This window comes from Macrobrachium nipponense, chromosome 4 (genome assembly GCF_015104395.2).
Source record: "Macrobrachium nipponense isolate FS-2020 chromosome 4, ASM1510439v2, whole genome shotgun sequence".
NCBI lineage: Eukaryota > Metazoa > Arthropoda > Malacostraca > Decapoda > Palaemonidae > Macrobrachium > Macrobrachium nipponense.
Window position 1 is genome coordinate 12,870,263 of NC_061100.1, and position 26,976 is coordinate 12,897,238.

A 26,976-nucleotide genomic window follows, 5' to 3' on the forward strand; every position below is an offset into this window, starting at 1 on the left:
TACATGAACAACCATTCGCGTAAATTCCCATATAGTATCACTACTAATTCTATCCTGCCATCTGACTCCTGATATTTTTCTTGGAGCTTTATTATTCAGTCATCTAATAATAATAATAATAATAATAATAATAATAATAATAATAATAATAATAATAAAAACTAAAGCGTTAAATTCTCAAGTAAACTAAAATGGCTGAAAATGAGTACAGCAAAGCGACTCAAAGCAACTAACTTCCATTCTAAAACAAAATAAAGAAATGACAAATTTTTTTCTACGATGCTTATGCAAACATAATTCTATATATTTAACAAAAGCAAAAGGGAAAGAATTGAGTGGCTCAGCATGGAGTAATTTAAATAAATAGTATTTTAACTACAAGAGGAAGGGTGGAACAGTCCACAAATTGAAGGTTACTGCCCCATACATTTGCCCAACACGGAATTATATCACATTGGTAAACGATCTGGAAGAACCATCGATCCAGCACTTACATGGAAAACTCACCTTTACGCCACCGCGCCGTAAGTGTCATAATCCACTGTCAAGTTTCGGGAGTTAAACGCACAATGCTTATTTGTTTTAATTATGCAGGAGTTTATGATGCGAGTTTAAATACACAAAAAATCTCTGTGCGAGATTTTCCAGCCCCAAATGGTCATACAGAGACTTGGAAGCCATCTAAAGACACAAAGTTGAGGAAATTGCTATGTTCCCCGAGTTTATAAAGTAAACGTACACAGCATATTTTCAAGTTTTCTCCAAAAATGGCATTTTGCATTGCCGAGTTTAAAAAGAACAGATACTACATTCGTTTCGAATACGGCAACGCTGAATCACGTCTCATTTTCGAGTTAGAGCGAACATTTCCTTTTAACAGAAATTTACAGCGAAAATAGCTGTGTAAAACTGCCAACAAAATCTGATCATTCAACTGTCTGATAATTTATTGATACTACAGATACATAACATGTATATCCATTCATTTATATACATAATGCTCACATACAAATCTGATAATTTAAGCAAACATGTAATTCAATTGCAGTATACAAATTTTTCATTATATATTTACACACACACACACATATATATATAGCTCCAAATATGAAAAACAAGACCATACCACAGCCATATTAATTTTTCAACGGTTGAACAGACCATGAACCCCCAAATAGAGACAACACCCATAACATTAGTTGCTCCCATCACATACGCTGATAAAGAGTAGTGGACGTGTGTCATTTATATCTCTTAATTCCTGTATATGAAGACATTTCTATTCCAATACCTTTTCCGTGGTGTTTAGCCAACATTTTTTGTTTTCTTCTTTATCACCTTCCAAAGTTCCAATATTGCAAAACACACACTTTTCAACAATTTTCAAACCTCCAGTTATTATTGAGCTCGTTTTCCCAAGACAGTCCTTGTTTGTACATCATAGGATGTGCATCGTCACCAAGGTCCAAACTAAAATTTACTTCCTCCAAATACCCCTCCATCAAAACATCGCCATCATCATCCCTCCGCATGGCCTTCACATGGAGGGTACCACAACTTTCAAGCACAACCCCCACCATGTAAACAAACAATGGAGATCACTCACACTTTACTCATGCACGTGACAGCAAAATTGGCCCTTCTGATTCGAAGGGCAGAAATAACGCTAGGATGAAAATCAAACGGTTCCCGCTAGTGTTGCTTTTGCAAGGAGAGCTAATCTAGGAAGCTCACTGAGGCTTATGCTACCCAGACTACAAAGTGGATAAGTTTGGCTTTTGCTGTCTGGAGGAGCAAAACCAGTCTTTGTTGTTCTCTGAGTGGATTATCTGTAGTTACTGAGAGGACCAGCACCTCAAATTACTATGCTACTGGGACGTCTAAAACCCAACCAGAATCAACATCATGACAACCCATCACAGAACCCTGATAAGGAGGAGGCTACAGTGCCAGCAAATCTGGCAAGGCAACACTAGTGGTAAGTAACCAGCTGATAAACACTCTACCTCAGAATCTGAGATCAGTTGCTTTCCCCACAGGTATTTCACTGCAGGTGGCAAGAGAGATATCAATACCCAAGTTTTTCAGACATTAGATCTATTTGGACAATTTCAGACTCATTGCCCGAAATTTCAACTTGAACTTTAACCAAATGGCAATATGAAGAGGGCAACCTGTCACCTCTGCCATGAGAAACTGCAGATGACCATATTGTAATAATATGTATTTAACCATTTTGGCCTGTAAACAAAGAAACCCTCTGCTCTATACCTTGGGTCTTCTCCATCTCTTAACACAGGGTTGCAGGGTGCCATTAGTCAAGACAAACGTTGCCTCTGATATCCTGGGTGATGATAGCATCCTGATGGGTGCCAGCTGTGTCCACTTCTTTCACAATTCATTGCATGGGGGTGGGGAATCAATCTCTTCTACACCAAACCAATAATTGCAAACTTAACCCTTGTCATCATCATGGAGTATGACACTATTACAGATATCAAGGGTGAACAATGCCCACTCCATCATTGTGAACACTAGATGAAATCAGCATTGGTCTGAAGAGAATTTGCATGAAGATATAATAGATGTGTATACACAGTAGTAGGTCCCTCAATGACTGCTTTCTTACAGGTTGCAATTAGGCAAGCAAACTATGCAACAAACTCACTAGTTTCTGAACTGATTGGTATGCAGTGGTGGCTGATATCTTTTAAGGCAATTTTAAGAATAGGAATAAAGGAGTCTGATCAAATTATAACACCCACCCCCCTTCCCCCTTGGAAGGTATCAATGTTTACAGGCTCATGGTAGTTATCAAAAAGCCACTAGAAAAATATTAAATCTTGCTATTCACTAAGGAGGTGCCACACACTTTATGCCAGTTGTGCCCCCTGGGCTGGAATCCTGAAAGTCAATATTTTGGTCTCTAAAAATGAATTGTGAAATCATTTCAACATGTGATTTACCTCATTTTCTCTTGTAAAATAAATTTACATAGGTTACTGAAGCAAGCATTTCAAGTTATGTAAGTTCTTCATTCTGCCCATTTCCTCTCATATAGAGTTGCTAAAATTCCAATGTTGGTAAAAAATTTAAAGGTCTAGTTAATATTCCTCTTACTGCGTTTCTTCAGTTCTTCGTTGGACGAGGGGTTTACGTGCTCGCCTACCGAGTTCGATTCCTCGCTCTTGCCAACAAGGAATCAGAGGAATTTGTTTCTGGTGATTAGAAATTAATTTCTCGATATAAAGTGGTTCGGATCCCACAATAAGCTGTAGGTCACCTTGCTAGGTAACCAATTGGTTCTTAGCCACATAAAAATATCTAATCCTTTGGGCCAGCCCTCAGAGAGCTGTTAATCAGCTCAGTGGTCTGGTTAAACTAAGATATACTTATCTTAAACTGCATTTCTTCACAGCATTATAGTAGTTCTTCATGCATTTCCTGAGTGCCTACAATTACTATGGAGTGGTCATACAGCAAGCCAACCTATCAGGATTTCTGTGACCATCTGTCCTTACTTAAACTGTTCTTGTTATTTACGGAAAATATTTGAGCAATTATACTGGTTGTTTTAAGTTAGCCATATGGTTCAAGCATTCATGTAATAAAATCATACTTCCCCCTTGAAGTTGTTAGCTGTAGCATTATACACATAGCTGCTAATTGTTAGACTCATCAGTCCCTCACTACTATTGTCTTTTGGACTGCCAGCAATTAGATGCTCATTTTACAGCACTGATTGTCTTTGTTCAATGAATTATCAGATAATTGCTATATTTTTACATCCAAGTGGCCTTTTGGTTGAACTATCACTGTACCTAGGCAGCCGTAAGTCAACATTCTTAACTCAAGTTAGGTAGTTCATTAAAGAAGATATGTGCCATAGCTAGGTTACTGCTAACCCTTGGAATCAAGTACTTAGCTAAAATTTATCACCAGTCATGAAATATTTGATTAATTATTATTTTTTTCTTGAAACTTTGGTTCAACTAAAAAGATGAGTTAACCCAGAAATAAGTTTGATATAGTGGTAGCATTACAGCACATCTTGACAAAACTTAGTAATTACAGGCCATTCTCCCCCCACCCCCACTTACGTATGATCCCTCAGGATATATTATTTATTCTTGAGAAATGTAAATCCTTGGTTGACTGCATCATCTCTAATCTCTGGTAGTACAACACTTCATGTCCGATGTCTGTTTTCTGCTTATAAATACCTTTATTTAAGTCTCATAAGAATAGTTAGCTTTCTTTCGTATCCGTCTATCTGTTAACAGTATTCTCCTCATTTTCACAATTTGGATGATTCCATCCTGAGGTCAGCTAAAACGTCTTGCTACATTACAAGATGAGTCCTCTTAATCTACATTTTGATGTATTATGGTGTTTCCTGCATCTATTACTTTGACCCTTCCTCACCTCTTGTTAGTCAAACTCAGTTGTGTGTGAGTGCGTGTGATGAGTGGCCCTGACTCTCGAGAACATGTGAACTTTTGAAAAAACTGGCGCTGCTGACCACGAAGAAGCTTCGTCACAAATGTCGGGCGTCAGAACTGATCCCAAGCCACCGGGTACAAGTCCGCGTGTGGGTTTTCACCAAACTAGTCACACTGAAGATAAATCAACTTGATGAAGAAACACACACACAAACATATTCAAAATTCTATCTCATTTCCTCTAAATTTGAAGAATTATACGGTGTCCATGACCCTATTCGTTGGAACGCCTGACTACCCAAACATGACAATAAATGGGGCCTTGTGCAAAATTCACAAAAGCCCTAATACCAGACACTTGAAATGTGTATTATCATCAACAAATATCCTCGTCATGGAGAAACAGATACTTATATAAATAGACGTATCACATACATCAGAATAATGACACTATTGCTTCAAGCAAAAAGAAAGGCTATACTACAACTCAAAAACAAGAACAAAAAAGAGAATAAAGAAACGCGAAGACGGTAGATTCTGGAGTAAAATGAGAATGAGCTGACTGGTGTGAATTGCGTTAGAAAAATGAACAGGAGGAGGAGGAGGATGAGGAGGAGGAGGAGGAGGAGGAGGAGGAGGAGGAGGAGGAGGAGGAGGGAGGAGTAGATTTGCTGTAAATGACGGAATGTGTCTGTGGGATTTTCCGAGACTGTTTGTCATGAAACGTGGCCGTCATTGTATCCTCGAGGTGTTTACTGTTGCATGTGGCTCTGCATTTATTGCCCAGCTTTATTGCACTAGTTGAACAGCAGAAAATTACTTTTTCTTGCAATGGCTGAAGGTAAATATTGTTATCACTGTACGCCCGTTTCCTTTTGTCGCAACCTTCCTCCATTCCCCCTCCCTCTTCTCTTTTCTTCCCCCTTGACGTGCGTAATTTGTTTCGACATCTTTCAAGCGTCTCAACATTGAGGTTTCATTTGTTGTCTGATATACGCCGACGAAGCGGCTCATCAGTATTATAAAACTATACAAATAACGAATATATCAATTAACTATAATTGTTTCTGTATGTATGTATATATATATATATAATTATATATATATATATATATACACATAATATAAAGCACCCTGAAACGTGTGATCAGGAATACTAAAGATGTACAAGTTTTAAAAGACTTACACGCAAGGAAATTGGGATGAGGACTCAGTGATGGTTAACTGACACGTAACAAACAACTGTCCTTTTCAGTGTCTTGTACAAAAAGTTCCAGATGCAGTTTATTCAATCACCTGATCGACAGAAGAGTGCATATGTGTTTGTGCAAACACATAAACTATTGATCATCTCGGATAGTTTGGTCGCATGTAGATCTCGTTAATACATTAAGAATTTAGAACTCTTCACAATGGCAAACGAATTATTAGTGATCAGATAGTTTAAGTACTATGACTAGCTTACATTTGGTTAAGGCTCATTGGAAAGCAAGAAATGGTTAATGGTGCCTCAACTACAATCACCACTTATATAATAGTCCATTGTTAACATAGATTATCTACGAAATTTTTTAGCAAAACACATGTAGAGACTAATCTGAAATAGAAGAAAGAATAGGATCGTAAATTCATATACCAAAAGCAAATGTGCACAAGATAACAGAGGCGTTTAATGTGAACTTTTCACAAAAAGAGAAACTGTATGAATTACGAAAAACGCATGAGTTGGTAATAACGAACTCTTATAAAAACTTTTCCTAATATACGAAATAACCTACCTAATCTATTCATGACATACTTGGTAGGATCTTTCATAACGTTTTAGGGACAAGCCTGGGATCAAAGAAGCAAATCAATATATTCACTGCTCCCCGTACATCAATACGTAAACGCAACTAATATTTATATAGGTAGACATACATTTTACATACACACAGACACACACACATATATATAAATGGATGAATGTATGTAGGTATATGTGTTTATGTTGCAGAATAACTCTGAAACGTATTTAGCAATTTCAACCAAACTTGGTATACATAATTATGACTTACTATCTAGAAAAGAATAATATGGGGGGTAAGACATCACTAACACTGAGGGGCACATAGGGGGTGGGGGTGGGAAGAGCTTTCCTGAAACAGAGCTGGTTCTGCCTGTAGACTTAGTAAATAAATAAACTCTACAGGTCTATCATACCTCATTTCAGTATACATACAACTCACTATCTGGAAAAGAATGATGTGGGGGTGACATTTCTGGCATCAAAGGGGTGGGGTGGAAAGGGGGTGATATGTAAAAATAACCAATAGTTTTCGAGGTTGCTGAGATGAACAGCGACACTCCCGATGCCCTTAAAGTCCAAGTTCAGTCTGTAGGAAGGGGGTGGGGGGTGAGAGGGGTGAAAATGAAATGTAAAAAATAACAGATATTAGTGACTAATTCATAGTTTTCGAGGTCGCTGAGATGAACAGTGACACTCCAGTTGTCCTTAAGTCCAAGTTCAGCCCTGATAGGAATGGAGGGTGAGAAGGAGTGAAATATGAAAAGTCAAAAATGCTGGGGCAATGTAACTGAAGTAATTATCTTAACAGGAGAGAGAGAGAGAGAGAGAGAGAGAGAGAGAGAGAGAGAGAGAGAGAGAGTTTATTGGTTATCATTCAGTTTTCTTGGGCAGCGCTGAGTTGGTCAGCTACTAAATATATATTATTGTGCGTGTGTGTGTAAGGATGAATAATTGGGGACAGTCCCACATCAAGACAAGTATTGCATTAAATTAAGGATGAAGTTTCATAGCATCAGGTATTCCATAATCTTGCACGGTGGGTTCTTCAAGCATACAAAAACATTATAGAAATGAGGGCGGTGTTTGTACCTGCAACTTAGCGTTCAATATATCATCTCATCTAAAGGAAGGGTAACTCTCTTTACCATCAACGCTGGGAAATAGAGATTACCCATCTTAATTACTCCTCACTGGCTGGAAGTATCATACAAAAACCAGTTAATTTTGCCGTAGTCATCACACTATGGTTATTCACGACAAGCACCAACATATACTCATTGATTTTCACTTTACTATTATCCCGTTTTTTCCTCGGAGGGCGCTTAGATAATAAACATATTTCTGAATCATTTTCCATTATTCGTTTGTAATAAAGGAGCCAATTACACTCGAAACTTATATAAAGTTTCAGAGAGCCCATGGCAATTACTTCTTCATAAGAGAATACGGGCATTTACAGGAAAGATGATGTCTGATAAATGGTATTATATCAAAGGGAATTGCCTTGTCGAGACCTTCCTGTTTTTAAATGATATAGTAGAACAAACATTTTCCCGAGCACTGATCACCCAAATCCGTTCCTTCTTCCTCTCTGAATCCGCAACTGAAACCCACTATAGTCAGCAAGACAAATAATTCAATGCTTAGATCAACAGCGGCATAATGGTACCTAACTAAACCGCTCTGTACTCCCCTGCTATTCAAAAGACAAGACTTCTAACTAGACAGGCAAACGACGATCGCCCTGTCTCTCACACCATGGTCAAACAGACAAAGAACAAATTATTAGTTCGTTACAATATCATCGTTCTTCATTGATTTAATGACACTGGCTGTCATTTTGATTTCAAGAAAAAATCTTATTTTTGCAGTTTCTACAAATGCCAATAACTTTTAAAAGTACCATGTCAATCACCTCAACATTTACCGACATGACTCACTCTGGTCCATTTTAAAGCGTGTTTTGATCTGCTTTATACCTTTATTCTAAGGAAGAATCGTGAAAAAAAAAACGTGCAATAAAAGTTCCATCCCTCTTACGAAACTGCAAATGTTAAAATTTTATGATAAATTTGATTTCATGCATCATACATTAAAATACCAAGTACAATTCACTAATGAACTCGAATAACCGTGGTAAAGTATGACTTTTTTGTTTTTCACCAATTAACGGGCTAAGCTTCGACAGTTCTGCAAAATTCATACAGTTTTAGTAAAAATCTTGAAAGATAGTTTCAACACTTGTTTCTTTTATATTCAGAACAGTACATGAGTTCATAATTAATTTTGCTTTAACTTGAAATTGGCATTCTGGACTAAGCTTTAAATTGCATTTTATAACGTTCATTTATTTGATATTCTCAACATTATTAATATCATATTCTTAAAGCGTGAGGCAGCTTTGACTTCGAATAATTTTCCATTAATTTTCTTAAAATTCCTAAGAATTAGTTTTCAATCAGATGTCATCCTTGGCATAATCTGAAAAAGTCTAAATAAAGAATCCGAAAAGGCAAATGAATCAAAATAAAGACGGAATCCACAAGCAAAGACAGAAAATCCCATGTCTTTCAGTAGGAGAACTAATAGCAGCATAACTGAATTTGTAATAACTGACAATCACTTAGAAAGTAATGAATTCCTTACATTCTATGCACAAGTCATCAGTTGGGCCATGAATCCTCTGCGGAGGATGCTAGTACACGTGGAAGATTTATCTTTATAATAAATGAGATTTTACGTCTGCCTGCACAAAGGACTTTGGAATCCACCGTCAAAAAGCATAATAGTGATCATGGCCATTATCATTACGATTATGCATTAATACTAAATTTAACATTTTAAGGCAGTTCCAACACTCAATTGAGGCCGAAAGACTACATAAGTAACAATCGTATTCTTGGTGCTAATTTTGTGAATCCAACACACCATAATGGCGCTGTAACCAGACACGAGTGTGTCCTACGAGACTCCACTCACCCTGGCATATTTAAATAAACTGCTAGAGTAGAGTTAAAATAAAAAAGAAAAAAAATTTGGCGACTTTCAAGACTACCTATTTTAAGATGCGAGGAAGATAACAAGCATGGAGTCTACACGCACCATTATTTCTATAGATATGAACTAAGCTTAAACTAAATTTCTTGGAGAGTAAACAAACTATTTCCATAACCAGTATAAAAGAAGTTTTGATAATAAAGTTCAATAGGAAAAAATAACGAAGAGAAAAGGTGAAGAAATTAGGCATCCAATGATACATGAAACTTCTTTCTAACACACATGAAACAAACCCAAGAAGGGTAGTATTCATAAACCAGGCTACCAAAATATAATAACAATAATCACAAACGGCCAAAGGAAGGTCTGGCGGCCACGAAGCAAAAGTGGCCAGAGTATCTCTAAAGGATGCCATGCAAAGCATGTTCTTTTCCTTACCCTTTTTCCCCAGCCTGATAATCATCCGTGTCTATTTTCCGGCTATCACAACATTAAGTAAAAACATCTCCCCGCCCACAGAACAACCCTTCTCTCTCGTAGCGTCGCCAGCAAAAAATAAAAAGTAGGAAAAACGGCTACAGAAGGATGGAAGGCGTCCTCCGCCTGATATTCAAGCATTCCTTATTCCCATGTCATTGCACAGTAAGTACTAATGACCCCTTCTGTCATCCTGCGTCACCGGCAGCAACGGGAAGCAGAAAGCAGCGGCAGGAGCAGCAACAGACTGTCTCCTGGCTGGTAACCATGCACTTCTTATTCCCATGTCACCGCAACAGCAAGCATACACACACACACACACACACACACACACATTTATCGTCATCATGTATAGCCGACAGCAGAAAGCAGCAGCATGAGGAGGAGATAACACAGTAGACAGCAGAAGGAGGGGGAGGGGGTAGATCCCCTATTTTGCATGTCAGGTGTCTCCCGCTTAAAAGCACGACGAAATGGGTGGGGTCGGGGGGTGGGGGGGCTGGGGAGAGGAAATGTCTTACCAACGATGATGGTAGTTAAGCTGAACTTGCAACGCCCAAAGCGGGGCTCCTCATTATGGTGGTAGAAATTACCCTCATTCATCCCGCACCGATATTTAAGCTTTGGAGACCTTGTTTGTGGGCCATTTCCCTCACCCCTCCCCCCCTCCTATATCCTCCTTCCGGAGTCCCCCTGAACCCTCAGCCCATGGACCCCCTCACTGGCAAGCCACCCTCTTCATCCCTTGTAATACATCCTGTTTTCAGGACGCCCTCATTACAGGACCTGAAAAGGACTTGAACAATCACACATACGCACGCATTAAAGTTTTGCTTCTGCACCTAATGATAGGGAATATCATCGAAAGATAGGTTTCCTTACTTCCGCACTAAGCGTATTGCATGCAAACACGGCCAATTATCCTTCAACTCCAACCCTAATTTAACATCTTCAGGGTTATGTAAAGAGGTTTAACTCGAGTATCTAACAGTTTACCTCAGTCTGTTTGTTGCATTTAATGCACTATGCAACTGTCGATTGCATGCAAATGAAATAACCGACACAGCAACAGCCATGGTCGAAACAAACTGAATGTAGATAAATTATTTCCTTAAGGTATCAAAATATTAAACAAATATCAGCATCTGTAACTGTGCCCTAAAAGAATAATTTACCTGTGATAATCGCAATAAAGCAAAATTATGAAAAAAATTCAAAAGTGACTTACATTCTTCTGTCGAAAGGGAAAGTTAATTTTATCATTTCTTATCAACTCATACGGAACATTTATAATAAAATCAAAATCACATCTACGGCTAAGTATAAAAATTACACAATCAGCTTAATTCACAATGCTGAAGTACTTCGCAGGATTGAAAATATCATGTGGCTCTATTTAAGTCACAAGAAAATACGAAAAAGGAAATGAGACAGAGAGAAAACTTGTAATGCAGATAAGAATGGGGGTCTGTAGTATACCTTACGATAGTATTATGCTTTAAAGTTTGATACCAGACCGTTACAGTTTCATATATTTGCAGATACGAAAAGATGTTGATTTTTTAAAAGGAACAATTAGGCTAATAGAGTAAATCTACTTCGTTAAAAAAAATGCATGCTGCGAAAGATATAGATAAGAAAATAAGTTTTTAGTATCTAATGGAAATTGTAAGTAGAATACACTCCGTTAAGAACTAAATGAAACTACCATAGGGATGAGTATTCCGTCTTAGATTTTGTGTACGCTAATATAATTGGGCATTTCTCTTCTTTAGATTCAATAAGCCAATCGGTTTTATTCTCGTCTCGATCTAGCTTTTTTGTATAAACATATTACAATTAATGTTACATAGCTCAAATTCCAAACGGAATGTGCCTCTTATTTAACAGACATTTCCGTACTAGACAAGTCCATCGTCTTCGTGAATTATTATTATTATAAAGTTAATAAATCATAAATCATTGAAAGTCTCAAAACGCATTTTGCCATAATTATTTGGGATAAATAATGTTGCAATGCTTCAACATATCTGTAATTGGTCGTTATTTTTATTTCCTTACCTAGAATGTAAAGTCTCTCACCTAATATATCTACTTATTGTTGTTGTTATTATTATTGTTGTTAAACCCACGCAGCAGCCTTAGTTGGAAAAGCAAAATCATACAATCCCAAAGGTCCTAATATGAGAAAAAGAAAATGAAATTAAACTTGTTCTTTAAAGTGAAACTAGGAAGGTCAGTTACAAGCATAAGAATGATTACAAGACAAAATGAATATAGTGACTTATAAATTATTATCGCCCTTTACAACGTTGCCATCAGACGCCAACTTGGAAATTGAATTTCTCCATTGGATAATAATAATAATAATAATAATAATAATCAAAACTCAGTCGTTAGTTTATCCACTCTCTCGTCACTTGCAGTATTCATAACAGCACATACTGGTGCTATATTCTAAGACCTACAAGTAACATCGAGAAATAAGTTATATTATTATAGTACAGTGCGGGAAATGAGAGTCTCGGTGAAGACAAAATAAGGCAAATATAAACAATTAATACACTGGCGAAAGTAAAGTCTTTCAAGGGAGTTCTGACGCACGATTAGAAAGCGCAAGCCAGTTTTTGTGTGTGACGTCTGAACTGCCTGATGAGGGTGACATTGCAGGGCAATAAAATGCAATAAAACCTCTGAATGGATGAAGGACCATTTTTGTATTGGACTTGCAAAAACATTTTCCCTGTTCCTAATGAAAACCGTTACTCGAATTCGGGATATCGAAATCTTTATTACAGCGACGCGCTTGTCATGTTGAAGTTTAAATAAGAAAAAATAACCACACAAAAGTAGACTATATCAACAAGATCATTCTGTAATTCTATCTGTATAATTAATTACCACTTAAAACCAAAGTTGAACGATATACACTTTATATATCTATACATCATAAAACTGACTGGTAATTATAAACTTCCCGGTGTGACATGACTATTCATATACATATGAACAGGCAACTAACAAAGGCATTTCCGATAGTAATGACTGTTTTTGAACCATGCATTCAATAGGTATTCTATCTAACCATGAAATAATTTTTATGCTTTCAGAAGTCTACCTACTACTGACTAAGCTGTTCACAATAATTTTAATACACAGCATGGAGTCTGGGACCTTCGATATCACGATAATTTACTGACAGATTAATGACAAAGAAATTTACACATCAAAGTTACCCGTAACAAAATGAACTGCATGTCCTTTAACAACAATAAATTTGCTGGTAATATACACTACGATAACCTGGTTAATCCATAAAGTAATAAAGTAATAGTGTGTCACTTAGTCAATATGATGGGCGGAATTCCTTCGCAGCACGAAGCTGCCTTCTAATTCTCACTTTTGGATTTATGTAAATAAAACTTCTTAAAGAGAAAATACAATTAAGGTCCCTGGACCTTCTACTCCTAGGAACCTCGTACGTGTAAATGAGTAATAAACATATATATATATATATATATATATATATATATATATATATATATATATATATATATATATGTGTGTGTGTGTGTGTGTGTGTGTGTGTGTGTATGTGTGTGTGTAAACTGTTCTGTGTTACAACAGAATTCCATCTAAAAAAAAGCCCATAAAAATGCCAAAATATAGAAAGTAAGTACTGTATTTATGAGATTGCTGTCTCTCTCTTCAGGTAAGTGTTGAATGAGAAAAGTTACAGAAAAGGCAGTATTTATACAAAGAGATTCATCCACAAGTAGCCGTTTTACTAAGTCACCCCCGATGATAATTTCTCTATAATCTTCTTAAGTGTCGGTTGAAGAAAGAATTTATCTATGATATCTGAATCCCAGGTGTCCTTTGAGACGCTCATTACCTATCTTTGTTCAATCAAGGCTGACTCTATCATCTGGCTCTTGTACTGACATTTGCTGCTATAAATTATGTGACAAATTCCAGTGTATTCATATGATTGAAAATAGCTGAGCTCTGTTTTTCATATCTAATGACCGTTTGTGTTATATTAATCTCTGGGGAAATGATATTTGGGTAGCCCAATCCCAGATAAATGTCCGACAAACGACAATCCCCAAGACACAGGAGTATACAAAATCTCATGCCTGGACTGTGACCAATCTTACATTGGTTTTATAGGAAAATCCCATCCCCAGAGATTAATACAACATAAATGGTCAGTTAGGTATGGACAACAGAGCTTAGCTATTTTTAACCATATAAATAACCATAACCACAGAATAAACTGGAATTTGTCATGTATAATTTATAGCAGCAGATGTCGGTACAAAAACCAGATGATAGTCAGCCTTAATTGAACAAAGACTGTTAATGAACATCTCAACGGGCGCCTGGGATTCAGAAATCATAGATAAAATCTTTCTTCAACCAACGCTTAAGGAGATTAAAGAGAAATTATCAGCGGAGGTGACTTAGTAAAACGGCTACCTGTGGATGATCTCTTGGTAAAAATACTGCCTTTTCTGTAACTTTTCTAATTCAATACCTATCTAAAGAAAGTTACAACAGTCTCTGAAATATAGTACTTACTTTCTATATTTTGGCATTTTTATGGGCTCCTTTTTATTATATATATATATATATATATATATATTATATATATATATCTCATATATTCATATATATATAACTATATATTATATATATCTATATATATATATATATATATATATCTATATATTATTATTATTATATTATTATTATTATTATTAATATATATATATATTATATATATATATATATATATATATATATATATATATATATATCATATATACTTAACACGCATAATGTTTACCTTTTATCCTAAATCCTGAATCCATGAAGTTTTACCATCCGGAATGGATGTTTTAACAGTTGCAAATACTAATCTCTACTGAATGTAAATCGAACGCACTCTCAACGCAACGGTACCTTAATACAAAGCCTTCTGATCCTGGCGTATTTTACGGCTAAAACTTCAGCATTATACGGCAACTGTCATTACTAGGGATATTATAATTATAAAAGCGAATACTGATGAAAAGTTTGTAATGCTTTCACCCTCAAGGCCATCTACTCCCGTGTTAGTTGATGTTTGAACCTCCAACTGATATTTTTGTGCTGTCTCTACATGAGACTGACAGAGATATGGCATATCCATGTCAGCCATATTCTTCTTTCATGTTGTGCTCAATGAACTTCGTAAATGCTTTGGATATTTTGTATTCGTCTGTGGTATTCATTGTAATGCTTATAGTCACAGTTATCTGCAGTTATATTTAACTAAACCTAGGTAATACCATGAAGCAATATAAAATGATAAAATCAAACAACCGTACTTCAAATTCTTGTTACACATTCAAGATCCAACCACAGATGCTTAAAATTAGGCTGCGGCTATCACCAGGAAAACTTACTTATGAAAATTCATTTCTTCAAAGGATGTATTGAAAGGAGTTGCCGTTTCCATGATGACAAACATTATTAACCTGCTATATGACTACATGGCTCTAGATAGCTAGAAAGACGGGTTAAATGATGAATGCTTGCGGGAAATATTTATCTAACATCAAAGTGATCAAATTAACGTAATACCTAACGTATCTTTGTAGAAAACAAGTTACTAATATAATTTAAAAAAAATGTTCTTCTATACGGTAGGTAACATTATGAACAAATAAAAATATACCAATTATGACCATAAATCGATTATAAAAAAAGTAACCTTGAAAGCCAAGAGGCAATGGAACTTCAGCCAGACCAAATCTTACTGCAGTGGGAAGACTGCCGTCTTGGTAGATTATAATAATTGGACGGGGCTTACTTGCATATGAAGGTATTATTCTACAAAGAAAACTAAGCACCGGTTCAGGGCACATGGGGGGTAATTGAGAGGTTTAAGGTCAATCATTTGCAAAAGGTTTTCGTAAACTAACATCTACCTGGAAAGAGAGGGATGCCATGATCACCCGTTGGGAAAGACTAAACACTGACATTACTTTTGCCTCGATGATATTTCCTACAAAAATTCCCATGACGACGTCTTCAGGTTCTTTGAGAGGCCATCTATCTCACATTTGCATTGACGTAGGCCGAGAGTGAAATAAAAGGATTTACAAAAAGAAATATGCAAGTCTTCGAGAGAGAGAGAGAGAGAGAGAGAGAGAGAGAGAGAGAGAGAGAGAGAGAGAGAGGGCCGAGATGAAAGCAATAGTTACACATTCTTCTGCGAAATAATAATGATTCTCTCGGGCCCTGTGGCATTCAAAATAATAACTTTTTCAGTGAGTGTCATAAGCATCTATACACATACGAAGGGTTACAAAATCTTAGTGTAAAAAGTGTAGGAAAAAGTTAAGAAAATTCAGAATATCAGAAAGTCAAGATACGAACTTGATGAGTGTAGCCAACTTGATAGGAGGTTTTTTGTTGTTCTGAGCAGAAGGTTAAACCCCCGTTTATTGTACGGAAACCACACGGCACTGAATACTCCAAATCTTACATTTTAGAGTTTACTCGTACGGGAACAATCATTCCTCTCACCTATTACTGTGGAACCTTTTCATTTTCCTAATATCCCTTATGCATCCTGATCAGCCACCCCACACTTTCACCTCTGTACCGCAACATCTCAGTCAGAACCTAACCAACTCTTGGTGTTTTTCTATTTGTCATCTTTTTACTAGTTGCCCTCCTTATATCATCAGTTTCCACAAGCATGCATTATATAACAAGGAAGTCTCCTGAATGATAAACTGCTATACTGCAAGAATGAATTGAGTCATCTCCAATCTAACATTCGATAATAGTATATATACATACATATACATACATACCTACATATATATTATATATATATATATATATATATATATATATATAAACACAAACACACACACACACACACACACACATATATATATATATATATATATATATATATATATATATATATAATATCTGAAAAACTTCTTCGAATGGCGATCTGCCTCTGTTACTGTACGAATATAGTGTAAACGACAACCAGGTAACATAATTTCTTTTCTTGCGTACATAATTAATGACAGTTACATTAACATTTAGAGGCCAAATGCTTTCCTGTAATTCGCTACAAGACATATGGCACGAATCAATAGTCATATCAACAGTTACAATATTTACGACGAGTATCGTATGTAAAAGGACAGAAATATTTCCTCTTCCAATAAGCAAACTAAGTTTTATTATAAGTGAATATTTACTTAATGTTATAACTGCGTACCAATATTAGCCAAGGTATTAGTATGGTGATTTAAATGCTCAAGACTGCTGTATGAATAACGCAATTAGAAATTCAGTACGTTTGAATTCTTTATGTAAATGAAAGCGCCTCTAGTAGATTTAGAGACGTTGTCGGTAACACTTCAAATTTCATGCTTCTCTTTTTCTCGCGACACAAATACTGATATATGAATTTATAAACTTTTTGAGTCTTCTGTTTCTGCGTGAAATAGTTGGATTTACTGACAGATCAACAGATATATATGAATGTATGGTAATATATATAGAGATCTATAAACACAAACAAAAATCTCACCTTCTTCATGAAGCGTAGTAAAAGGTCACTCCTCCGAAACTTACCTGTGGAATGAGAGAAGAAAAAATGTAGCAATTCAATAAAACAAAATGAAATAAATTTAAAAAAATAACTTGTTGACATCGTCTAACATAGTTTTTAACCTTCTTCAACATTAGCACCCTATGTTTACAGGCTTAGGCAGCCAGACTTTCATCAAATGAAACGGGGCTTTTATTGCCCCTAACATTTACATTAGAGTTGGGATCTATCATACTTATTACTTAGTTTCTATTCTAGGTGTAGATATAACTATGGCCAAGATCAGCTTTGGCCTTCAGTGGTTACGTCATCAAGTTATTTTCGAACGGTTCCTACTTGTACATTAACTGTAATAAAGCAGAGTACAACATGGTATTTCCGGCCCCGTATCCAGTAAACTGATCTTCGGTACATGGTCGAACTTCCCTGAAAATGTTAAAGAATTTCGTCCAAACTAACAAACTAGAAACTTTCTTTCAAATGTTGACGAAATTCCGTCCATGAAGTTTACAAACTAACAAAATAAATGAACACCAAAAACAAGTGATTATTGGTATATGGAATGAATAAAGAAAATTAAGTCTCTGATCACTTTATTAAAACTGTAAATCACATTTTGTGTTCTTATTACAACTTCATCTTCCACGTTGTCTTTCGTGATGAAACATATTTCTCACGAGGAGCTTATTTTTTATGATAAATGAGTAATTTTCAAACGGAGTATATGTTGCGACTCAAGAATAAAGCAACTGAAGAGATTTAGAATAAAAATAATATATCTCAATAGAAAAAAAACACCTTAACATCCTGTTTCAGACATCAAGAGCGGTCGTTATTTGAAAATCGATATTGCCCTAGAGATAAGATGATTAATGGATTTACTGAACGAATGATTGATTAATAAATGGATCGAGTAAGATAAACTGGACTCACAAAAACAAAGGTGATGAACCTTTTATATTTAAGAACGAAATACCTTCCCCTGGTAAACCTATCTTAATACAAACAGAAAGCAACCCAAAAATAAGCAATGGCAGCGAGTGCAGTCATTTCCTTCTTACCAATTCTTTGCAAATTAGGATCTCAGTGATCAGTCTACGTAAATTCTCAAATTCTCCTAATAAAGAACAAAGATATGAAGATGGAATTCATTAAGGGAAAATATAAGAAAAATAAAATTAGATCACGCTGAATATATTCTTATTTGTAATCAAGGGCACTCACTTTATCTGAGAGATAGCAAAGTTATATTTTGGTGTCGTTATTGCTTTTGGTATTGAAGCTGAGAGAGAGAGAGAGAGAGAGAGAGAGAGAGAGAGAGAGAAAACGGTGCAGATATATTCACAATTACATTAAACATTGTTTGCATGTCATTTCTGCCCATTTTCCCATGACCGTTCTTGCTGCATTCCTAAATAATCATAACACATGGGGAGAAATCCTACATGGAATGTGTTCCTTTCATCTTCTCCCTATCATCTGCGTGGGATAGTTCTTTCCTGTCAATGACGTCTTTGAAATAGTTTACGGTGTTTATCATAGTCTTCCAACAGACGCTCACGTAACAACGCTTAGTACAAGAGAGAAAGTGAAAGTTTCAAGATGGTTTTACATCTATTTATAATCATCATTTGGAGAATAAAGATTTCATCAGCACATAAGAAACGCTTCATTGTATGTTCACGTAAACAGAATGAAACGTTTTCCTTCGAACAGTAAACTTTTCGGAACAGTTTTAAAATCAATTGTTTACCAAACAACTTACAACACTCGAGAGTTCGAGAGAAATTAATAGTCCAGATTTTTCCTTGTTCGAGGATCGTTCTCCTCTGAAGCAATTACGTCCTCCAGACAGACGCTCATCTGTCTCGTCATTTTGTCGTGTATAATTTAAGAGAGGAAAGAAAGTCACTGGACCTAACTGATGCAAACTTCACATAAAAATCTCTTAATATCTTACTTCGGGTACGTGCAAAGCCTCCCCCCCCCTCTCTCTCTCTCTCTCCCACACCCCCTTCCTCCAACCAAATGACAAGTAAATCTTATTTGAGATTGGAAGATGAAAGGAAAGGCAAAGAGAGAGAGAGTGAGAGAGAGAGTTAGGGAGAGTCATGGCACGAATGAATATTATGACACGGTGTTACCTTTTTAATCCCCATTCATCCAATTAATAATGATATGCAAGAGTTGCTCCAAAACCATCACAAGAATCCTTTTTTATGAAGGGCGGGAGAACGGAGGGGGGGTGGGGGGGGATAAGGAGGTCGGGGAAGGGTTGGGGTAATAAGGCCATTCAAGGGTGCTGGGACTGGTCAGGAGGGGTTGGTTAGGAATGGGTTTGGGTTGGAAAGGGGGGTAGGGGAGGGGGGTTAGTGTTGAGACCAGACTATAAGCTGAGTCTCCAAAGTTTGCTCGTTAGCGGTGAGGATTTATCTGAGGCTCTCTTCTTTCAGATTAAATTTGAGGAATTGAAGTATGGAATATTTCAACAGATTGTCAAGGGACATTACAAGTTTCATTTATATGAGGAATTAAGACATGGCAGATAAGATGGAAGGAAGGAAAGAGGGACGAGGCTTGGCAACTGTACAGACAATGAATTATAAACTGGAGGTTCCGTGACAAGTTTTTTACGGTATAAATCAATCATGCAATTTTTTAAATATGACGCTTATTTACTCTAGGTTTCCTTTCCTTTCTGGGCACTCATGTATTCTTATATCGGTGTTGAGGTCCTCAGTCAAACATAGGTTCTTTTTGGCCAATGTTACATTGGCAATTGTCTCGCCAGCATTTACTGCTATTATTCCATTACCAAAAAACTGGTTATAAGTCCAAATATGAAATCTATGTAATTTATGCCTTTGCTCTACTCAGCACGCTTATTTCCTCCACCACCAGCAATATTAATACTCTGCGTCTCACGTATAAAAGCATCCGTGACCCAGGCCGTAACCTTTTCTCTCTGGGTGGATGCACGTGGCTGAAGGCGGAGTTCTTTGAACCTTTAACTTACGTAATTAATACCAACTTTGAAAACGGCTTGCTATATTTTTGTACTGATTTTTTGGTCTCCACCATCCTTGAGATCACCTTGATAGTTCTTCGAGTATTAAATGTAATCGTTACACAGCAAACGACGATTTGGTTGTAAAAGGGAAGCTTTTTATCTAACCAAAATTTTAAGAGTTAATATTATATTATGCATTTACAATGGTGAAGAGACCGAGACGATTATGGTTAATAAACACAAAGTCCAGTGTTGACAGGTCTTAATGAAGGCAGGTTACCGAAAAAAATAAACAAGAGGAATGCAAGATTTCTATATACTGGTGGCCTGGCATTGTATCAATAGAACTGCAAACCCCGAAGTGTACAAATGTGTCGTAAAAGTAGTAAAGGCTTACAATTTAGAAGCACTCAAAAATTACATCAACTGAAAAGCTGCGAGCAATTTCCAAAAGAACTTTTGGAAAAACCCAGTGGTAATCAAGAGCTGTGTTCCAGATGAGATGGATGTCTTTGATTCATCTCTATCAAGAAGAACGGTGGGTGGAGATCTCCCCACATGAGATGAAAAACACTACAACATATGCCCTCATGAATCTCAAAAAGTTGCTCGGAGGAGCAGGAGAGGCGATTCATACAAAGCACACCCAGCCTCTTGGAAGCAGGAGTGACCCTCCCTGGTTATGCTAACTTTTACTGTTAGGCTCAAAATTGCAGTCGATATGGTAAGGTCAACTCAAAACTGTCAAATTTCACTGCGAGGCAGAAAGAATATTAGATGTTCATTTTCGTCTTCCTCATCCCAGGAAAGATCTTGGTCAGTATTTATAGAATTATAAAGGATCAGGTAAGACAGAGCGAAATTCTGAGTAGGGTTGAGATGGGGATATGTAAACAGTAAAAGCATCACCATGTGAATGGGTAAAGTATATAGAAATTTTAAGGCATTCTTAAAAAAAGTAGAGGTGGTGAGAAAACAGACTCCTGAGGAACTCCGCTATAGATTGTGAAAAAGCCAAATGTAACACCGTAAACTTCACTAGAAAAAGATTTAAGTAATTGTAGGCTATAACTGCATCCAACAGTTGTGAGCATAAGTTATTTCAACAACCTTTTTCTAGCATGAGTATAACATACTTTTTTTCTATCAGTTTTTTGGGGAGGCGGGAGGGGGGATATAAGCATTAAGAATTACGCTTTGTTAAACTATTCTTTTAGTTAAAAGAAAACATTTACATAATATGAAAATCATTACATTATATGAAAATCTTTTAATATAACGGACAAAACTTTGCATCCATTAAAGTATTCTTTTCGAAAGGAAAAATTGAAACGTCATGGGAGATTCGCCTTGTGATTATGAAGTTTGACTCCAGTTGCAAGAAAGACCACAAGAACATGAAGAATAGTCTGGCAGGTAGGAACAGTTTCTTGTGACTCTTCAAACGCCTTCTCTATTATATTTTTTGGTGTCTTGTCAACTGTAATTTTATGTTGTAAGCCTTTCCGTGAAAGGCTGAGGAACCGTCTGATTGTTGGCTCGGAGGTGAAAGAAGGTAAGCAAAATTTCCATAGCTTCGACTCTCTAGTTAATTAAACACTGGGGGTTCTTTACAGGCGAGGCAATAAAGACAGCAGTCCGTCCATGGGTTAGAGGGAATTGGTATGAAAGTAAGGATGAGAAAGATAGAAAATCAGTACAAATAAAGGAATTCTGGCTAATTCCACTTGCTTTACGGTAAACAAATAACGCCTTTTAATTTTTAATTCATTTTAAACAACACCATTTACTTCAATCGTTTTACCTCACCTTCTAAATAAATGGATTGCTTTTAAGATAAAAGGGATTTTTTTATTACTATAATTTTTTGTGTGTGTACAAGTTTGATGGAATGATAATTTATTGCAGGAAGGGTTTCTATACAGTAATTTGTTTTGTTTCTTATATTCCTATGTAAAAGTTTGATAGAAGCGCCTCAGTGGCGTGGTCGGTGTGGTGTTGGCGTACCACCTCGGTGGCCGCGAGGTCGATTCTCGGGCATTCATTGAGGTGTGAGAGATGTGTATTTCTGGTGATAGAAGTTTACTCTCGACGTGGTTCGGAAGTCACGTAAAGCCGCTGGTCCCGTTGCTGAATAAGCACTGGTTCCACGCAACGTAAAAACACCATAAAAACAAACAAACAAGAGTTTGATAGAAAGGTATTGTTTATTACACGGAGGGTTTCAATGCAGCAATTTAAATGTTTATTTGCATGCCCATTCCAATCTAAGCCTTGATCCAGATATTTCATAACTTACATTGGTGAAAAGATTACCAAGAAGTCTCAGCTTTTCTATGTGGACCATATATCCAGTAAGCGTACAAATAAAAAAAAAAATACATCGTTGGTGTTACCTGTCCTGCAGCACTGAGATCAAAGATAGCACAGCTGCCCAGAGGTAGACCAGTTCACTGTAAAACAAAAAATTGCCAAGCTCTTTCTACACAGTGATGTTATGAATGTACATCTATGAATAATTAGTTATAAGGATGCAAAGATACTCAACTGCTAGGCAACACTTCTGCTCAATAACAATTGTGAAATGAAAGTACAAACAATATCACGTTGAAGATGAAACGGTTCCAAATGGATTGCCACACGCATTCTTCATTACTTCTTAGCGGGAATCCAGCCATTAATTCCGTTACTGCTGTCGGCACTAACAAGGCAATAAATTACCGAGGCTCTGGCCAAATTGCCATGTGAAAAAGTTGGTGTTTGGAAAAAAAAAAAAACACGATAATCTCTTAATCTAGCCGAAAAAATAATTACTTCATCCAACAACTAAATACCTGAGAGGGTACGAGTTGGGTAGGGAGGGGGACGTCACAACACCAAATCTTCCATAGGAAGTCTAAGTGAAATTCAGTTTAGTCTTAAAAAAAAAAAATCCAGTTTTGTTTGCGTTTGGAAATTTAGCTCCCAAATTATGTGAACAGACGATAATACAAATAAAATTTCTTTTTCATATCCTATCAAAGTTTTACAATGAAATAATACCTAAACGTTTTTCATGTTAAACTCAAATTATATCAACAAATTTACACGAACATTCCATGTAAAAATTATGAAAATCAGAAGGCCGCATATAACAGATTAGGGATCGGGAGGGAAATGGCTGAAAGGAATAACAGCAAAGGCCTAATGGAAAAAGGAGCGGATAAAGAAGAGAGAAAAAGCGGGGCGGGGCGGGGTTGCAAAAGAGCAGCAAAATAATATGACACACTGCAAATTGGAAGGAGATAAAGCGACCGCTTTTATGTCCTGAGGAGTTGTAGTCACGGTCCATGCACATTCGCGCGCGCGCGCACGTAAGTGCACATACAAACACAATTTCATATATAGGTATGTATGTGTATGTGCGTAAGAACTTTAATTGTAGAGTGAAGAAACATAGAGAGGATTAAAATGTTTCCCATTACTGCAAAACAGACAAACTAATTACGCACCAACTTAATGAGTGACGCTCGCCTCATCTTTAAAACGACCTTGTTAAGCACTTACAAGAAAACAGCAAAATACACAGATTTATTCGTATCTCTTTCCTTATTCTAAGTAACTTTAAGTCATTAAACTTCCTAATGTACGTACATTATTATTATTATTATTATTATTATTATTATTATTATTATTATTATTATTATTATTATTATTATTATTATTATTATATTATATTTGGGGGATTTCTTTCAAGCTAATTGTATCCTTCGCGCCAGTCATTTCGCACCCCCGGTTTTCGTAAAATACCTCAACAAATCACAATGCTTCAACTCAAGTGGCAATGACCAAAAAATTTCCACTCAAGTTAAAAAAAAAAAAATCCACCTCGCCGTAATATCTGGACAGCAGCGCCCTCCAACTGAAATTAATGCTTACCTAAACGTCAACAGAACCACTAAAAATCTCATTAGCAAGGTTAAAGAAATTCTTCAGTGCATATACCGATAAAAATAGTGTCAGGAAGATATGGCAGTGACCAGTTAAGCAGAAGAAATACGAATCAAAAGGCAACTTAATCAACATCGACGACAAAAAGACGAAAAAGCACCCATCACAGAGACAAATCAACAGTCATCTATTACATATAAAAAAGACATTGCACTTCCTGTTGGTACCCCTCTCTCTCGTCAGAGATCTGAGAGATGTGAGGGGGAGCGGGATCAGGTGAGGAGGGGTAGGGGGAAGAGGAAGGGGTTGAGGGAGGGATGGGAGGGCGAGGGGGGAGCGGAAGAGAAGGGGGCACAGAAAAGGTAGATGAGGAGTGAGGAGGTTTAGATAAGGTGGAGAGGGAGAATCAACTCATTTTTCTTTTTCATCTTCATGATCAAATATCCGTCGCACTTTGTATATTACATACGTGGTCAGTTCACTTCGGCCATCCTCGTTATTTCCCACACACACAAACACGCGCGCGCGCGCGCACACACACACACACGCACACACACACTACTTTCTCACACACGAACCTTTTGTTGACCGCCCTCTCACCGTTTACAATAAATATCTTATAAATCGCTTCATTTCTCATTCTTCTGCGACGGCCCAAAGGATATGCCGCAACGTAGAGTACAACTGCTACGAAGTGTGTTTCGTTAGCCCTTGGAGATTTGCCTTATACCGTTTGTAGATAAATTAACAATATATGGAAACTGTCATTAAATAAATGTATGCATGTCTACATACGTACATACAAACAGGTACACGTACACACACACACACACACACACACACTATATATATATATATAGATATAGATATAATAATATATTATACATACATATATATATATATATATAATATTATATATATATATATATAGATATATCATATATATATATATATTATTAATATATATATATATCCAGCATTTCTTACCCTTTAAACCTTTTATCACTCTTCATGCTCATCTGAATACGTCATCTACTATTTGATCTATACATTTGTCACCAATACTTTTACACATAAATATAAATATTTATATATAAAATATACATAGATATATAATATATACTATATATATATATATATATATTATATAAATATATATATATGTGTTGTGTGTGGGTGTGTGTGTTTGTGTTGTTGATACATATGTATATGTGTGTATATTACATATAATATTAATAGCGACAACAGGGGTAAAATATACATTACCGTTTATAAAATTTGAATAAGAAAGTTGCAAACCTTTCCATAACATAACTTGTCAAAAAATATCAAATATGAATCTACTTAGGAACCAAAACCCTTAGACAAGTGCTCAAGGGTTTTCCTGAACAAACCAGCACCCAGGAAGCTCCGAATAAAGAAATGGTTTATCTTTCGACAGACAAGAAGCAGCAGGCACATTCCACAATTTGTGTTAAACAGATGCCATTAACATGACTCAACTGGATAACGGCATTATATATTATATATATATATATATATATATATATATATATATATATATATATATATATATTTTAAATCAATATCCCTTTAAAAGTTGTCAGAAAACTGTATGTCTTCGTGAACTAAGAAGAAATTCATTTTTGAACCGCCAAGGGTGACTCAACAGTTGTCCCCCACCCTCCGCAACAATTGTCTCAAAAATTATCTACAAAATCTTGGACATTTTGCTTAAAATTCATTTCTTTTTGTCTTACTTGCTCCAAAGGTTAAAGATCCCTAGGACAAACTCAAATCAAGCCCTATGTTCTAAATGTGTTCTGTAGATTTACATAAACGCAAGAATGATAAAAAATTCTAAGTGATTTCTTGAGCAACGAATAATTACTGAATCAAGGATTATCTCGGTGTATAAAAAGAAAGAAAAACGTCCAAAGCTTTGTCACCATTTTAAATAACTACATATAATAGTCCTCTCGACAAATAGAATCTACTCTACATTTATACTTAGATAAAACTGACCAACTGGGCTCATATGAAATAATTATTCCTGAAATCAATTACCTAAAAAGTGACGGAAACAATGATAATAACTTGTCATTTCCGACAGCTATAAAATATCCAACGTCCACCGAATGGTGTCTTCACCTTTGTTCAGTGTTGAGCGTGTGAATTCCTGGCTCGATGAATACTGCATTCCCTTAAGAATACAAAGGCAGAACACTTCAAGAGAATTTGTCTTGTCTAGTACATATACCTAAATTCACTATTACTGCAGCCAGGGTCCTTTCGTAATGAATTAAATAACAAGAATGGTACATGTTCGGTGCACGTCTACCATCACTCAAATTTAGTGGAATACTTGCGTTTTGAGTTACGCTGTGAAACGAAATTTATCAAAATGGTTACCGTGTAGGCTTACAGAATTTCCTGAACCTCAGCACAAGGCGTGGATTCTTGTTTTATATCCGTCTCGAATATGAATAAGCATGAAAATAAAATCGTTATGCTGGACTTCAATTGGAGATAACATGCCTCTCAATTGTTATACCTCTCAGTATATGAGTTTTCGTAAACAGCAAAGTTAATTATTACTTATAATATATATAATATTAGGCATCTGCACTTTGAAGTCTTCAGATATTGTCTTGATTCGGGTAAAACATAAAGAACTGATCATTTTCTTCTGGCTTTG

The 26,976-nt window shown here is 36.2% G+C and overlaps 1 protein-coding gene across 3 annotated transcripts in view; it reads right to left on the reverse strand.

Moving 5' to 3' along the window:
• Nucleotides 1-17,316: 17,316 nt before the first annotated feature.
• Nucleotides 17,317-26,976, reverse strand: part of LOC135211558 (uncharacterized) — a 488,168-nt gene continuing 478,508 nt past the window's right edge. For all 3 annotated transcript variants that reach the window (XM_064244857.1, XM_064244858.1, XM_064244859.1), the window contains one exon: nt 17,317-17,361. In XM_064244857.1, coding sequence (XP_064100927.1) covers nt 17,323-17,361 — 39 coding nt within the window. In that variant the 3' untranslated portion in view covers nt 17,317-17,322. The remainder of the gene's footprint in view (nt 17,362-26,976) is intronic.